The sequence below is a fragment of the Coregonus clupeaformis genome, chromosome 16 (genome assembly GCF_020615455.1).
Source record: "Coregonus clupeaformis isolate EN_2021a chromosome 16, ASM2061545v1, whole genome shotgun sequence".
NCBI classification, from domain to species: domain Eukaryota; kingdom Metazoa; phylum Chordata; class Actinopteri; order Salmoniformes; family Salmonidae; genus Coregonus; species Coregonus clupeaformis.
The window spans coordinates 25035788-25054068 of record NC_059207.1 but is presented as its reverse complement, the minus strand read 5'-3'; the positions used below and the strand labels follow the sequence as shown (position 1 = coordinate 25054068).

At 43.5% G+C, this 18281-nt stretch overlaps 1 protein-coding gene across 2 annotated transcripts in view; it reads left to right on the top strand.

The window, feature by feature from the left end:
* The first annotated feature begins 1146 nt into the window (after positions 1-1146).
* Positions 1147-18281, top strand: part of LOC121584568 (rho guanine nucleotide exchange factor 28) — a 97903-nt gene continuing 80768 nt past the window's right edge. For both annotated transcript variants that reach the window (XM_041900518.2, XM_041900517.2), the window contains exon 1: positions 1147-1466. In XM_041900518.2, coding sequence (XP_041756452.1) covers positions 1382-1466 — 85 coding nt within the window. In that variant the 5' untranslated portion in view covers positions 1147-1381. The remainder of the gene's footprint in view (positions 1467-18281) is intronic.

Sequence of the window (18281 nt, the reverse complement as noted above, 5' to 3'; positions counted from 1 at the left end):
GTCAGGGAAAGAGAGAGAGAGTTGTTAAAGTGCCAGACTTTGACGCTCCCTCTTTCCTCTCCTCGTCTCCTCTTAAGGCTTTTGTCTGAAGAGTTGTTGCAGCCAACTGTAGTGGAATAAAGAGGACACACAGTGTCTCTGTTTTTCTCTTTATTTTTCTCTCTCAGCCCTCCAGGGGGCGTACAAACTGTGTTTGGATATAGAACAATGTGTGTGTGTGTGTGTGTGTGTGTGTGTGTGTGTGTGTGTGTGTGTGTGTGTGTGTGTTTGTGAACTCTCTGGGAGTCTCTGGGTTTCTTTGTGCTGCTGCTGCCTGTTTCCACTCTACTGACATGGCAATCTGCCTTGAAACCCCTCTGTTTCTCAGTCACTATCCTCTCCAAGAGCTTTCTTCCTTTCTGAAGACTACTGAAGACTCTGGTTATGTCTACTTTGACCATATGGGCCCTGGTCAAAAATACTGCACTATTTCGGGAATAGAGTGTCATTTGGGATCCAGCCTCTCTCTGAGGACACCTTTAGAACGTTTCTCTGTGCATATGAGTGTTGTGGTCGTGTGTTTAGTGAGTAGTGTTGTGCCCTGGGCTTGTGCAGTAGGGGGAGGTGTAGTGCTGCCGTGTGTGTTGTGTTCTTTACACAGCGTTAACTCTCTAGGACTGAGGTTAATTATTCTTATCTATGACTTGTCTGACTCTAACTGACCTCCTTGTGGATTCCTCAGGTCAGGACCAGCTGTCTGGCCCTGTGTTTGTCTTTCAAGATTATCTGAGGCGGGCACTCCTCTCTACTCTGTTTCTCTCTCTCTCTACTTCTCCTTTAGTCATTCTTTATCCCTCAGTCACTCGTTCCTCCTCCCCTCCTCATGTTCTGGTCTCTCCTCCTCTCGGCTGTGCATGGTGGGAAAGAAAGAGAGACTGGACGGGAGAGGGTAGGATACAGCGAGGGTTGGGGCAGAAGGGATAAAAGAGAGAATGGAGGAGGAGAAGGTGAGAAAGCAAGAGAAAAAAGAGACAAAGAAAGCGGTCTCGATATGCTAGATGATTTGGAGTTTTGAGGGGGCACAGAGTAGGAGGGGGGGGGGTTTGGCGGGGGAGAAGGGGGAGGGGGAGATGGGGGAACATGCTGGCTCACTGCTGAAGTGTCAGTGTCTGCACTCCGCTGAGACTCAGATGGAAGGAAGGAGTAAACTGGCGTAACCTCACAGTCCAACCAAGACTCCTGAACTGAAGAACAAACTGAATGTACAAGAGAATATCCAACCTAGAGGAAAATTGAAGTTCAGTAAAATATATATATATTTTGTTTAAACCAAAGTGTTTTGGTGTTAAAGCCTTGGTCAGGCTGCAGGGTGCTCTGAGACTCATAGACGAAACACAGAGTCATGGATTCAGACTCGGACTCTCCTTTTAACTACTCCTGGCCCTCTTTCCCCAAGATGAGGATACGCAAGAAGGCGGGCAAGCAAGGTAACACTGGGACTATTTGACATGTTTTCATTTCTTTTTAATTTTTTTATGAAACCTTTATTCATCCAGGTTGGTCTGGATTCAATTTAGTTTTCAAGAAAGACCTTGGAGTCTCCTATGCTTTAACTATCCATTGATTGCAATTTACATTTATGGTTAAATGTGGTTCAATGGATTGTGAGAGGATCACATTCCATGTGGACTAAATGCTTGAATTTAGAATATTTTTCAGAATGTGTTTTACTTTTCCAAAGTTTTCCCTTAGTGGAACATCTCCTTGAAAACAATCTGGTCACTGGGATGTTGAGAGCAATGTCCAAATATTTGTGACTGCATCCTTACTTTGTTGCAGAGTATGACCGAGTTAAAGGGATAGTTAAACCAATTTACAAAATTACCCTGTAAGCAGTCTATAGACAAGGTATGACAGCAATCTATGCTTTGGTTTTGATTACCTTGCTACTGTCTCCAAATGCTATTTTTATTTATTTTTTTGGCCCAAAAACACATTCCAGTCAATATCCCCGATATTAGCATTTGTTGCACTTCATGTCCAATATCCATGTTCTGTTTGTAATGAGTTGGTACATAGCAGATGCTCTTCAGTAAGTCTGTGTTTCTTTACCTATCTCATCCTTCATGTCCCTAAGCCATACAAGGTTTACAGGAAATCTTGGAGTGAGATTCAAAATGCTATATTCCACAAAGACATCAGCACCCGAATCCCTTGAATAATGATAATCACAGTCTTCTTGGCATTGATGTTTCAATGTTTATTTTACAGCATCAAAGTGAAATTGCCCTTTTTTTCTTATTACCCATACTTAGCTGTAAACAGTCGCAGTGAGAGTGTGTTTGCTAATGATGTAACTGGGATAGCTGACAACTAATAGTGGAAGGTCAGACATTCTCTCTAGGATAACGGATTGGCTCGCAGCTTGCGACAGACATCTCCTTAGGCCAGACCACACGCTCTTCCTATTCTGGCAGGGAGAGCATAAATACACCCCGCCTAGAGGTTGCCCTCTACATGACTGTTGCACTTCATTGACAGTGATGGACACTGTCTGTGGCTACTCAACTACCAAGCTGAAATATTTGTATTTTCTTACTATAACTGATTTCACTGATAGCTGCTTTATTGAGGAACGTTTTCTTGCAATGACTGTGATATGTGGTTGTCTTATCTACCTTATTTTAGTTCAGTTTATTAATTAGATCAAAACAAACCCCCAAATTCATCGAGGATTACACACAATAAAGTCTCATCATTGCAGTTACATCGTAGGGTACGTTCAAATTGTCACAGAAGACATCAAACTGTTTTTTACTTTCTTTTTAAAGCTGCCCAGAGAGGACGTCATTTTTATGGGCAGAGGCAACTCATTCCACTCTGATGCTCCAGTATACAAGAAAGTTCCTTTCGCAGCATTACTCCTGAACCTGTATAAGCACACATTAGCAACACCTGATCTGGTGCTGTGATTGTGTGCATCGCTAACATGGGGAAAGTAATCAGTCAGATATCTGGGCGCAAAACGATAAATACTCCTGTAAACCAAACACAGTCTAATCTGGGAAACCCTAGCCTCAACATGCAGCCAGTTGAGTTTGTTAAAGCAGCTCCTGCCTATGTGAGTATGTGGACTCACCTTCAATACTACCCTGATCAGCTTATTCTGGGCTATCTGGAGCTTCCCTTCCAGAAGCTTAGATAAGCCCCCAAACCAGGAAGTACTAGCGTAGTCAAAATGGCATTGAATGAGGGCAGTGTCGCGCACTCTCGTGGAGTCCTTATCAAGCAGCTTGGACATTCTAGCAAAAAACTTGGTCCTGGCATTAACCTTCCCTAGCACTTCAATGGCCATGCTTTGTTGATTTTATCAACAAAGTAACCCCTCTTAGCTTCATCCACCCTGCTCTGTGCTTCATTTCTGTGAAGTTTACAGTGCATTCGGAAAGTAGTCAGACCCATTCACTTTTTCCACATTTTGTTACGTTACAGCCTTGTTCTAAAATGGATTAAATAAATAAATGTCCTCATCAATCTACACACAATACCACATAATGACAAAGCGAAAACAGGTTTTTAGAAATGTTTGCAAATGTATTACAAATAAAAAACTGAAAAACCTTATTTACATAAGTATTCAGACCCTTTGCTTTGAAACTCGAAATTGAGCTCAGGTGCATCCTGTTTCCATTGATTATCCTTGAGATGTTTCTACAACTTGATTGGAGTCCACCTGTGGTAAATTCAATTGATTGGACATGATTTGGAAAAGCACACACCTGTCTATATAAGGTCCCACAGTTGACAGTGCATGTCAGAGTGAAAACCAAGCCATGAGGTCGACGGAATTGTCTGTAAAGCTCAGAGACAGGATTATGTCAAGGCACAGATCTGGGGAAGGGTACCAAAAAAATTCTGCAGCATTGAATGTCCCCAAGAACACAGTGGCCTCCATCATTCTTTAAAAAAAAGTCAAGGGGTCTGAATACTTTTCCGAAAAATCAGGCAGCTCTTGAGAGTTCTTACATTTCTTAAAGGCCTTATTCCTTGCTTGCATAGATTCTAGAATCTCATGATTAAACCAAGGGATAGATCTCTGTTTTACTCTGACCTGTCTAAAGGGAGCCATCAAATTCACCACGTCAAGGAATCTTCATTTAAAGACTTCCCAGGCACTGTCTACCATTACACTATCCAGCACAGGTGACTTGTCAATTTTACCCACTTGCTCCCTAAACATTTCAACACAGTATTTTTTGAGTCCTCTGATTCGAATAGTTGAATGCACTGATTGTAAGTTGCTTTTGATAAGAGCGTATACTAAATGACCAAAATAGAATGTACAATTGGGCTGGTGTCAGCCCAGGCGAACCCTACTCTTGGCCTAATCACTATTCCAATCAAGATAAGTGAGATTATGATATATTTTTCATGGACATGGTTTATTAACACAGATTTGTATAGTAGCTAGGCTGTATTTGAAAAGTTGTTGTCCCAAACTGGCTGGTAGGCCTGTCTAAATTGGGGGTTTTGCACAGCATGATCATGATTTGGCTGATAATGGGGGCCTCGAGGAGCCGATGTGGGGGCCTCAAGGGGAAAAAATGTGCTGGTGTCTGTTAGAAATGCCCGGGCAGATATCTGGTCCCAGTCCGTGTCAGTCCCTGTAGAGTATGGAAAGAGTTTTGTAGAATCACAGTATTTTGGTGTCGAGAAATTCTCTCTGTAATGGTTAAACAGTTCAGCTTTGGGAGAGATCGAGTTACTGCCATGTCTGTTTCAACACTGCTGAACTCTTTCTTCTCCTGTTGCACTGTGGGATGTTATACGCGATAACACACATTATTACCTCATAATTGAGATTGACACTATCAGATGTTGTAAGTGTTATTTCTGTTATTCTTATGAAGATTAGGTGAATGGAGTCCAGTCCACAGTGTATTCTTGCTTAATGAAAATGTTATCTGCATAAACATGTGACTGGCTGAATAAATGATGATATATGTCCAATTTAAGTGTTCATTTTGTTCAAGTATACACACTGTGTGGGAGTCAGTTTTCCTGGTTGTTTTTGCACCTCTCCCATGCATCTGTGAGGTATCAGGTGTACAAAAGTGTATTTCTTAATTATTCGTGAAACTGAGCTCTCCGGCTGAGTAATATGTGAAAACGTAAACACACACATTGTAATGATTGGAACAGGATTGATTGACTGCACAGGTGTCATAGCACAGAATAGGTTTTTGGACTTTAGAGGAGGTTATTTGAATGATTTACCTGTTCTCAAGAACAGTTCAAGTTAAATAATTATAGCTATCTTTTAGCCAAGATTTTGTTATTTTGCACTCTCCCAATTACTTCAATTTCCATGATGTATGCTGGTCTTGAGCAAGTGTAACTATTCACTCTATGACATTGTGATAACATTGTGTGCTCATTTGATTTCACAATCAAATCAGGTCTTTACAGTCTTGATAAACATGCCTCACAGGTGATCACTGTTTAAATCTTGTGTTTTTCCAAGGGGTTATTTTCTCAAACGAAGCACAACAGCCCCCAAACAGAAGGGAACCTTGGAAAAGGCCCTTGTGACAGCTCTGCCCCCTCCCTCTCTTTCTCTCCCTCCTTCCTCCACCCCCCTCTCTCTCTCCCAAGGGTCTGTGAGCTGGTTGGAGGGCAAGCTCTGTTTTACTGGAAACTCTAGAAACCTGGCTGTAACTACTGTCTTTGTCTCTACCTCTGTGGAGCTCTGGCTGCTGGAGCTCTAGCTGGGCTGAGGTCCTCAACTGGAAAGTTCATGCTCATGCTACGCCGTCAAAGACAGATTCAATGCACTCTTTGATTGGTAAAAGGTTCAAATGCCTTTATTGCTTTGGAGTATATGAAGGATAAAGAAATATCATATATTCCATTCCATGACACGTGGTACTTTGTTGTACTTTAATCAGCGGTGTTTCTACCACTGACACCAGTGCTTGTCCTGTCTGATGCTTCATCAGTAATATGTGCTGCCTATCTCAGTCTTATTCTCCTAGTTAACTGATGTTAAACACTAATCTCATCTCTGACAGTAATGTTCACAGAGTCTCTGAGACGGCTGCTGCTGTTGGCTTATAGATACAATGGGTGTCTGTCTATGCTTTTTTATAGTCTAGATGGTTGTTGTAACTAGATGGTTGTTGTAAAACGACATGATCATTCTACAGTGGTCTCTGCAGTGTACGCTCAAACTGGTGTGAATAGAACACTTCATTAGAACGTCTAGTTACTATTGACGCAACAGTCCGCGTTTGAGCTGTCCACAGTTTTTTTCACATATTTTTCTTTGCACAAACACAGTCTTTACAACATTATGTCCTCAATGTGAGCAGTTTAATTTTGAATGCAATGTTCAGACATTCACATAAATAGCAACAGCATAACACAATTCTCATCCAAATGTAGGCTACATTAGTTCTAGCGATAACTGAGTAAAGAGTGAGCTAAAATAAGCGGTCATATTTGAAAACATTCGGATAATGGAAACACTTGGTTTGTTATTTTAACAAAAACATCTTTGTTAATCATAAATACCGGACTTGTTTTTGCATGGATTCCGTGACACGGTTAGCTTTTAATAGCTAGGACTGCTATTTCTTGTCCTGGAATCCTGCTTGAAAGAGCTGCTAACCTAGCTAAGTTGCTAACGTTATCCATCCAGCTAACAAAGTTAGTCCCAGATGCCGAAAAGCAGCCTACACAAATTAAAATTTAATCATGTGCATGTCAATCTCTCCTGGCTCAAAGTAGAGGAGAGATTGACTTCATCACTACTTGTATTTGTGAGATGTATTGACATGTTGAAAGCACTGAGCTGTCTGTTTAAATGACTAGCACACAGCTCAGACACCCATGCATACCCCACAAGACATGCCACCAGAGGTCTCTTCACAGTGCCCAAGTCCAGAACAGACTATGGGAGGTGCACAGTGCTACATAGAGCCATGACTACATGGAACTCTATTCCACATCAAGTAACTGAGGCAAGCAGTAGAATCAGATTTAAAAAACAGATAAGAATACACCTTATGGAACAGCGGGGACTGTGAAGCAACACAAACATAGGCACAGACACATGCATAAACACCCATGATAACATACGCACTATACACACACGTACACATGGATTTTGTGTTGTACAGTGCCTTGCAAAAGTATTCATCCCCCTTGCCGTTTTTCCTATTTTGTTGCATTACAACCTGTAATTTAAATTGATATTTTATTTGGATTTCATGTAATGGACATACACAAAATAGTCCAAATTGGTGAAGTGAAATGAAAAAAATAATTTGTTTCAAACATTTCAAAAAAATCAATAACGGAAAAATGGTGCGTGCATCTGTATTCACCCCCTTTGCTATGAAGCCCCTAAATAAGATCTGGTGCAACCAATTACCTTCAGAAGTCACCTCATTAGTTAAATAAAGTCCACCTGTGTGCAATCTAAGTGTCACATGATCTCAGTATATATACACCTATTCTGAACGTCCCCATAGTCTGCAACACCACTAAGCAAGGGGCACCAACAAGCAAGCGGCACCATGAAGACCAAGGAGCTCTCCAAACAGGTCAGAAACAAAGTTGTGGAGAAGGACAGATCAGGGTTGGGTTATAAATAAATATCAGAAAATTTGAACATCCCACGGAGCACCATTAAATCCATTATTTAAAAAATTGAAAGAATATTGTCACGCCCTGGCTCTGGGGACTCTAGTATGTTGAGCCAGGGTGTGAGTTTTCATTTGTGTTCGTTCTAGTATTGTGTTTCTATGTTGGCCAGTGTGGTTCTCAATCAGAGGCAACGTGAATCAGCTGTTGCTTGTTGTCTCTGATTGGGAACCATACTTAGTCAGCCTGTTTCCCACAGTATGGTGTGGGATCTTGTTCCTTTTGGTTTGTGTTTGTACCGTAGGACTTCACGTATCGTTTGTTGTTTTGTTCGTGTAACATTAATAAAAAGCATGTTCGCATTCCACGCTGCGCCTTGGTCCTCCTCTGTATACGACTATCGTGACAAATATGGCACCACAACAAACCTGCCAAGAGAGGGCCGCCCACCAAAACTCACGGACCAGGCAAGGAGGGCATTAATCAGAGAGGCAACAAAGAGACCAAGATAACCCTGGAGGAGCTGCAAAGTTCCACAGCGGAGATTGGAGTATCAGTCCATAGGACCACTTTAAGCCGTACACTCCACAGAGCTGGGCTTTACGGAAATGTGGCCAGAAAAAAGCCATTGCTTAAAGAAAAAAATAAGCAAACACGTTTGGTGTTCGCCAAAAGGCATGTGGGAGACAATTTAGCTTTTTGGCCATCAAGGAAAATGTCTGGCGCAAACCCAACACCTCTCATCACCCCGAGAACACCATCCCCACAGTGAAGCATGGTGGTGGCAGCATCATGCTGTGGGGATGTTTTTCATCGGCAGGGACTGGGAAACTGGTCAGAATTGAAGGAATGATGGATGGCGCTAAATACAGGGAAATTCTTGAGGGAAACCTGTTTCAGTCTTCCAGAGATTTGAGACTGAGACGGAGGTTCACCTTCCAGCAGGACATTGACCCTAAGCATACTGCTAAAGCAACACTCGAGTGGTTTAAGGGGAAAAATTTAAATGTCTTGGAATGGCCTAGTCAAAGCCCAGACCTCAATCCAATTGAGAATCTGTGGTATGAACTAAAGATTGCTATACACCAGCGGAACCCATCCAACTTGAAGGAGCTGGAGCAATTTTACGTTGAAGAATGGGCAAAAATCCCAGTGGCTAGATGTGCCAAGCTTGTAGAGACATACCCCAAGAGACTTGCAGCTGTAATTGCTGCAAAAGGTGGATCTACAAAGTATTGACTTTGGGGGGTGAATAGTTATGCACACTCAAGCTTTCTGATTTTTTTGTCTTATTTCTTGTTTGTTTCACAATAAAAAATATTTTGCATCTTCAGAGTGGTAGGCATGTTGTGTAAATCAAATGATACAAACCCCTAAAAAATCCATTTTAATTCCAGGTTGTTAGGCAACAAAATAGTAAAAATGCCAAGGGGGGTGAATACTTTCGCAAGCAACTGTACATCTGAGTTTCATTATTTCAAATGCAAATTATAGATTAATTTTTACCATGAGCATCTGTAGACCATCAAAATGTAATTATGCTTTCACAACACACCACATTCTCCTCCTGGTACTCCGCTACCGTTTTCTCAACTGCACTGAAAGTTGGTATGTCTTTCTTTACTCCATGCAAAGAATGTTTGAAATCAAAACAAAGTCGTCTCCAATCCTACTTCCGTGTTCTAGTCAAGGATTTTGGTAGTAGATATTTATGTTCTTATTTCAGATGTGAATAGCACAGTAGACCAAGGTGTAATACACTTTAAGTTTTTGTTTACGTTTTTGGGAAAAGTGGTCAAGGTAGCTGATATGTGTCAAAAGACACAGTTTACTCATTGTCTCATGTTTAGAATGTGCTCCCTCATTGTTAATATTTGAGAGTTCTGAAATGTTCCATGGCAGTTAATTCAACAGTGTGAAGCTAAATTAGGTGATGTGGTTACTAAAACAGTGGTACCTCTTGATTGGTCGTAGACAACACTTAGGCTTCTACTTCCAGCTTATACGTACTATATACATTTTACGGACACAGTATATTTTACATTAGTTATCTTTTTTTTGTTTTTAGTCCCATCCTTCAGTTACACTCAACCCCTCCCATCTATCTCTGAACACCATCTAGTTTAGATTTTTATTTGCCATATATTTTTCAACTGTGCTGTGATGTTTGACAAAAGTTCTGAAGCTTTCTATTCTCATAATTTCTACAGATTGTAAATTAAAGATAAACATTTTTGCTAAGAGTATTATTATATTATTGATCGATTAACTATAACTGTTTAAATCACCAGCAGTGCTATTTGCAGAGTTAGCTCCAGGTAAATGTTGCAATTATTCAGCCATTCCTGAACCTGTGACCAAAAACAAGCTACATATTTACATTTACATTTTTGTCATTTAGCAGACGCTCTTATCCAGAGCGACTTACAGTTAGTGAGTGCATACATTTTTCATACTGGACAGTACCAAAACAAATGATCTAATGATTCTGTCTCTTCACAGGAAAAATCTGCAGAGCTGGTTGTATCTCTCATTTATACAGTATAACACTCTATTGGTTGCAAAAATTTTGTATAATCATTTCAATAGAAAAACTGTAAGTTTTGAATCCGGTGTCATTTTCTGTAACAGTTCATAAACCATGTGCAACGGAATCGGTACATCGAAAATCTCTTCCCAACTATTTTGCAATCAATTTTTTGGGTCCTTCAATGAAACTCGTATACTTTTTTATTAATCACAATTTTCTTTAACCAATTTTGATCTTTAATGCAGGGCCAACAGACAAGATCCTTACTTTCTCCCCCTTCCACTTGCCTCTTCCATTTTTGCGGTAATGCTGCAATTAGTTCGTTGTAATTTTGGATAGATAAGACATTTCCATATATTTTTGGTAGCTGCATGTGTGACATAACTCCACCAGTCGTATTTATTTGTATTTGTATTTATTATTGATGATATATATAACAAAGATTATACAGTTTTCAAACATTTTTTCCATAATATTTGTTGTAATATTTGTTTTGTCTTTTCTGGTGGATTAAACTGAAATTGCAACCAACTTTCTATGGCTTGTTTTAAAAATAGCAATATTTAGGAGATTATTTCATTTTCAAATAATCGAAAGTGAGAGGTTGTAATGTGAATAAAGGGAAAAAGGCCATTCTTGAACACAGGGTGGGCCATTTTTACTAATCTGCTAGAGAACTAGTTCGGATTTAAGAATAGCGTTTGTATGACTGAAGCCTTTAGTGAGAGGTCTAATGCTTTAATATTTAATAATTTTTGCCCTCCAAAATCATATTCATTATATGAATAGGCCCGTTTAATTTGGTCTGGCTTGCCATTCAAAATAAAATGGAATATTCTTTGCTCATATAATTTAAAAAAACAAGTTGTTAGGTGTAGGCAGGGCCATAAGCAAATTGGTAAACTGGGATATGACTAAACCTTGGACTGTATATAATACAATCGAGGTGAGGTCATTGGAAATGATTTTGGCGGTTGATCTACTTCTGTTCTGTGGGTGGCACTGTGTGCTCTTTTTGAAGGATGGGTCCCGGTCTCTCGGGGGCTTTGGGATCTGGGGGGACGGGGTGGTCTGCTAGTCACTGGGACGACAACCCAACTTGGGATGGGGGGACGTTTTAGCAGGTGTAATAGTGGAGAACAATTGGAGGTTTACTTAGTAGCAATGCAAATATCATGGTACAGCTACTGTATATGGACACTCAATCATTATGGTACTTTTTAATGTTAAGTTTACAAACATATACAGTGCCTTTGGAAAGTATTCAGACCCCTTGATTTTATCCATATTTTGTTACGTTACAGCCTTATTCTAAAATGGATTAAATTGTTTGTTTTTTCTCTTAATCTATACACAATACCCCATAATTAAAATTTTTGCTAATTCACTACAAATAAAAAACTGAAATATCACATTTACATAAGTATTCAGACCCTTTACTCAGTACTTTGTTGAAGCAACTTTGCAGCGATTACAGCATTGAGTCTTTTTGGGTATGACACTACAAGCATGGCACACCTGTATTTGGGGAGTTTCTCCCATTGCTCTCTGCAGATCCTCTCAAGCTCTGTCAGGTTGGATGGGGAGAGTTGCTGCACAGCTACTTTCACGCCTCTCCAGAGATGTTCGATCGGGTTCAAGTCCAGGCTCTGGCTGGGCCACTCAAGGACATTCAGAGACTTGTCCCAAAGCCACTCCTGCGTTGACTTGGCTGTGTGCTTAGGGTCGACGTCCTGTTGGAAGGTGAACCTTCGACCCAGACTGAGGTCCTGAGCGCTCTGGAGCACGTTTTCATCAAGGATCTCTCTGTACTTTGCTCCGTTCATATATGCCTCGATCCTGACTAGTCTCCCAGTCCCTGCCGCTGAAAAACATCCCCACAGCATGATGCTGCCACCACCATGCTTCACCGTAGGGATGGTGCCAGGTTTCCTCCAGACGTGACGCTTGGCATTCTGAAAACTTATGTAAATAAGGTATTTCTGTTTTTTATTTTTAACAAATTAGCAAAAAATTCTAAAAACCTGTTTCGCTTTATCATTATGGGGTATTGCCACCATTTGCCTTGATGATAGCTTTGCACACTCTTGGCATTCTCTCAACCAGCTTCACCTGGAATTATTTTCCAACAGTCTTGAAGGAGTTCCCACATACACTTGTTGGCTGCTTTTCCTTCACTCTGCGGTCCGACTCATCCCAAACCATCTCAATTTGGTTGAGGTCGGGGGATTGTGGAGGCCAGCTCATCTGATGTAGCACTCCATCACTCTCCTTCTTGGTCAAATAGCCCTTACACAGCCTGGAGGTGTGTTGGGTCATTGTCCTGTTGAAAAACAAATGATAGTCCCACTATGCCCAAACCAGATGGGATGGCGTATCGCTGCAGAATGCTGTGGTAGCCATGCTAGTTAAGTGTACCTTGAATTCTAAATAAATCACAGACAGTGTCACCAGTAAAGCACCCCCACACCATAACTCCTCCTCCTCCATGCTTTACGGTGGGAACTACAAATGCGGACATCATCCGTTTACCCGCACCGCGTCTCACAAAGACACAGCGGATTGAACCAAATATCTCACATTTGGACTCCAGACCAAAGGACACATTTTCACCGGTCTAATGTCCAAGCAGGTCTCTTCTTCTTATTGGTGTCCTTTAGTAGTGGTTTCTTTGCAGCAATTCGACCATGAAGGCCTGATTCACACAGTACCCTCTGAATAGTTGATGTTGAGATGTTTCTGTTACTTGAACTCTGTGAAGCATTTATTTGGGCTGCAATTTCTGAGGCTGGTAACTCTAATTAACTTATCCTCTGCAGCAGAGGTTACTGGTTCTTCCATTCCTGTGGCGGTCCTCATAAGAGCCAGTTTCAGCATAGCGCTTGATGGTTTTTGCGACTGCACTTGAAGAAACTTTCAAAGTTCTTGAAATGTTCTGTATTGACTGACCTTCATGTCTTAAAGTAATGATGGACTGTCATTTCTCTTTGCTAATTTGAGCTGTTCTTGCCATAATATGGACTTGGTCTTTTACCAAATAGGGCTACCTTGTCACAACACAACTAATTGGCTCAAACGCATTAAGAAGGAAAGAAATTCCACAAATTAACTTTTAACAAGGCACACCTGTTAATTGAAATGCATTCCAGGTGACTACCTCATGAAGCCGGTTGAGAGAATGCCAAGAGTGTGTAAAACTGTCATCAAGGCAAAGGGTGGCTACTTATAAGAATCTCAAATATACAATATATTTTGATTTGTTTAACACTCTTTTGGTTACTACATGATTCCATATGTGTTATTTCCTAGTTTTGATGCCTTCACTATTATTCTACAATGCAAAAATAAAGAAAAACAGTTGAATGAGTAGGTGTGTCCAAACTTTTGACTGGTAGTGTACATTAGCAAAAATTTCTAAAAACCTGTTTTCGCTTTCAGTATGGGGCATTGTGTGTAGATTGATAAGGATTTTTATTTATGTAATTAATTTTAGAATAAGGCTGTAACATAACAAAATTGGAAAAAGGAAAGGTCTAAATAGTTTCCGAATGCACTGTATGTAAATGTTAACGCATTTGCGTAAAATAACACACTGACAGTAACTCTTGAACCGTTCAAGCTAGAGATACCAAACCAATTTTCACATGTTCAGGCTATCCTAACTTCAAATTCTTAAAAACATTTATCTGTATAAACGTGCATTAATTTGCATAACATATACAACCAACTTTAAGTCTTGAACCGTTCAAGCTATAGGCACCAAACAAACTTTCTCATGTTCAGGCTTTCTTGAATGTTTTATCAACTATAACTATTCACATTAGCATAAATTAGCATGAAATAACTCACCAACAGTAACTCTTGAACCGTTCAAGCTACAAACACCAAACCAACTTAATCATGTTCACCCCCCTCTTCGGAGGACAGCTCTGTCAGGTTGGATGGGGAGAGTTGCTGCACAGCTACTTTCACGCCTCTCCAGAGATGTTCGATCGGGTTCAAGTCCGGGCTCTGGCTGGGCCACTCAAGGACATTCAGAGACTTTGTCCCGAAGCCACTCCTGCGTTGTCTTGGCTGAATACTTTCCAAATGTACTGTACATATCAATCAATTTTCAATCAATTTTATTTTATATAGCCCTTCTTACATCAGCTAATATCTCGAAGTACATATCATTCTGTTTGTGAGAAGAATTTTGTATAATAATTTAAAAACTATGTTTTGAATCAAGCGTTGTTTTGTGTATCAGTTAACCATGTGCCACGGAATCGGCACATCGAAAATCTTTTCCCAACTATTGTCAGAATGCGACGGTGAAATGCGGTAGGCGAAGTCAAATGCAGGACACAGAGCTTACTGGAAACGTACTTTACTCGAAAGTAACCAGTGTAGAAAAACAATCTCCACATAAGGAGGATAAACAACCCGCACACGAACACTGCCGATGACGAATACAATAACACACAACACACAATGAACGACAGAGGGTTAAATAGGGAATACAATACAACATAATGGGGAAAAGGTGTACACAATCAGGACAAAACAAGTCAAAGACCGAAACATAGATCGGTTGGCAGCTAGTACTCCGGGGACGACGAACGCCGAAGCCTGCCCGAGCAAGGAGGAGGAGCAGCCTCGGCTGATTCCGTGACAGTACCCCCCCCCCTTGACGCGCGGCTCCAGCCGTGCGCCAACCCCGGCCTCGGGGACGGCCAGGAGGACGCGGAGCAGGGCGAGTCGGATGACTCCGGTGGAAGTCCCTCAACATGGAGGGATCTAGAATGTCCCTCCTGGGGACCCAGCACCGTTCCTCCGGACCGTACACCTCCCACTCCACGAGATACTGCAGGCCCCTCGTCCGACGCCTCGAATCCAACATGGAACGGACTGAGTACGCCGGAGCCCCCTCGATGTCCAACGTGGGCGGAGGAGTCTCTCGTACCTCACTCTCCTGGAGTGGACCAGCCACCACCGGCCTGAGGAGAGACACATGGAACGAGGGGTTAATGCAGTAATTAATGGGCAGTTGTAACCTATAGCATACCTCGTTCAATCTCCTCAGGACTTTAAAGGGCCCCACAAACCGCCGACCCAGCTTCCGGCAGGGCAGGCGAAGGGGCAGGTTTTGGGTCGAGAGCCAGACCCGGTCTCCCGGTGCATACACCGGAGCCTCACTGCGGTGGCGATCGGCGCTCGCCTTTTGCCGCCTGATGGCCCGCTGCAGATGGACATGCGCAGCGGGCCAAGTTTCTTCCGAGCGCCGAAACCACTCGTCCACCGCAGGGGCTTCGGTCTGGCTCTGATGCCAAGGTGCCAGAACCGGCTGATAACCTAACACACACTGGAAAGGCATAAGATTAGTGGACGAATGGCGGAGGGAGTTTTGGGCTATCTCTGCCCAGGGAATATATCCCGACCACTCCTCTTGCCGGTCCTGGCAATATGACCTCAGAAACCTACCCACATCCTGGTTAACTCTCTCCACCTGCCCATTACTCTCGGGGTGAAAACCTGAGGTAAGGCTAATCGAGACCCCCAGACGTTCCATAAATGCCCACAAGACTCTAGAGTTGAACTGGGGACCCCGATCAGACACTATATCCTCAGGCACCCCATAGTGCCGGAAGACGTTGTAAACAGGGCCTCCGCAGTTTGTAGGGCAGTAGGGAGACCTGGCAGGGGAATGAGACGGCAGGCTTTAGAAAACCGATCCACAACGACCAAGATCATAGTGTTCCCCTGGGAGGGAGGAAGGTCCGTGACAAAATCCACCGATAGGTGAGACCACGGCCGTTGTGGAACGGGTAGGGGTTGTAACTTCCCCCTGGGCAGGTGTCTAGGTGCCTTACACTGGGCGCACACCGAGCAGGAGGAAACATAAACCCTCACGTCCTTAGCTAAGGTTGGCCACCAGTACTTCTCACTAAGGCAGTGCACTGTCCGACCAATACCCGGATGACCAGAGGAGGGTGACGTGTGAGCCCAGTATATCAAACGGTCGCGAACCTCGAGCGGCACGTACCTCCGACCCTCTGGACACTGTGGAGGGGTAGGGTCGGAACGTAACGCCCGCTCAATTTCCGCATCCACCTCCCACACCACCGGTGCCACTAAGCAAGACTCCGGGAGTATGGGAGTGGGCTCAATGGACCTCTCCTCTGTGTCATATAGTCGGGACAGGGCGTCTGCCTTAGCGTTCTGGGACCCTGGTCTATAGGTGAGATTAAATACAAAGCGGGAAAGAAACATTGACCACCTTGCCTGGCGAGGATTCAGCCTCCTCGCTGCCCGGATGTACTCCAGGTTACGATGGTCAGTCAGAATGAGAAAAGGGTGTTTAGCCCCCTCAAGCCAATGTCTCCACACCTTCAGGGCATGAACCACAGCCAGCAGCTCCCTATCCCCCACGTCAAAATTGCGCTCCGCCGGACTGAGCTTCTTAGAATACAAAGCACAGGGGCGGAGTTTAGGTGGTGTACCCGAGCGCTGAGACAGCACAGCGCCGATCCCAGCCTCGGAAGCATCCACCTCCACCTGAAATGCCAAAGAGGGATCCGGGTGCGCCAGCACCGGAGCCGAGGTAAACAAGTCCTTCAGACGTTTAAACGCCCTGTCTGCCTCAGCTGACCACTGAAGGCGCACCGGACCCCCCTTTAGCAGAGAGGTAATGGGAGCTGCTACCTGTCCAAAGCCCCGGATAAACCTCCGGTAGTAATTGGCAAAACCCAAGAAGCACTGCACCTCCTTTACCATGGTGGGAGTCTGCCAATTATGCACGGCAGAAACGCGGTCAATCTCCATCTCTACCCCTGACGCGGACAACCGATGTCCCAGGAAGGAGATGGACTCCTGAAAGAACAGACAGTTCTCCGCCTTCGCATACAGGTCATGCTCCAACAGTCTACCAAGCACTCGACCCAAGAAGCACCAGGGACACATGCTCGGCTCGTGTAGCGGAGTTTATTAGAATGTCATCAATATATACCACAACACCCTGTCCATGCAAGTCCCGGAAAATCTCGTCCACAAATGATTGGAAGACTGAAGGAGCATTCATTAACCCGTATGGCATGACGAGGTACTCATAGTGACCCGAGGTGGTACTGAATGCTGTCTTCCACTCATCTCCCTCCCTAATGCGCACCAGGTTGTACGCGCTCCTGAGATCCAATTTTGTGAAGAATCGCGCCCCGTGTAATGACTCCGTCATACTAGCAATCAGAGGGAGAGGATAGCTGTATTTTATGGTGATCTGATTTAGACCACGGTAATCAATACACGGGTGTAAACCCCCATCCTTCTTCTTCACAAAAAATTTACTTGAGGACGCAGGGGAAGTAGACGGCCGTATGTACCCCTGTCTCAAAGATTATGTGACGTAGGTCTCCATAGTGGCCGTCTCCTCCTGAGACAGAGGATACACGTGACTACGTGGAAGCGCAGCGCCTACCTGGAGGTCTATCGCACAATCCCCCTGTCGATGAGGTGGTAATTGAGTCGCCTTCTTCTTACTGAAGGCGAGAGCCAAATCGGCATACTCAGTTGGAATATGCAAGGTGGGAACTTGGTTCGGGCTTTCCACCGTCGTTACCCCTATGGAAACGCCTACACACCGCCCAGTACACTGATCAGACCGTCCCTGGAGAGCTCTCTGCTGCCATGAAATGTTGGGGTCATGAGCTGTTAACCAGGGAAGCCCCAACACCACGGGAAACGCAGGAGAATCAATCAAATACAAACGTACGATCTCCTCATGACCCTCCTGCGTTTTCATCCGGAGAGGCGCTGTGACCTCCCTAATTAATCCTGACCCCAACGGGCGGCTATCTAGGGCATGAATGGGGAAGGGCACATCAACAGGTACGATAGGAATCCCTAACTTATAGGTGAACTGGCGATCAAAAAAATTCCCAGCTGCGCCTGAATCTACTAGCGCCTTATGCTGGGAGTGAGGAGAAACCTCGGGAAACACCACTTTAATACACATATGATCAGCAGAGAGCTCTGGGTGAGTTGGGTGCCTACTCACCTGGAATGACTCATCAGTGCGTCGCCCACTGCCTCGATTCCTAGGAGACCCTCCCCAGCACCGACCAGCAGTGTGTCCTCTGCGGCCACAGTT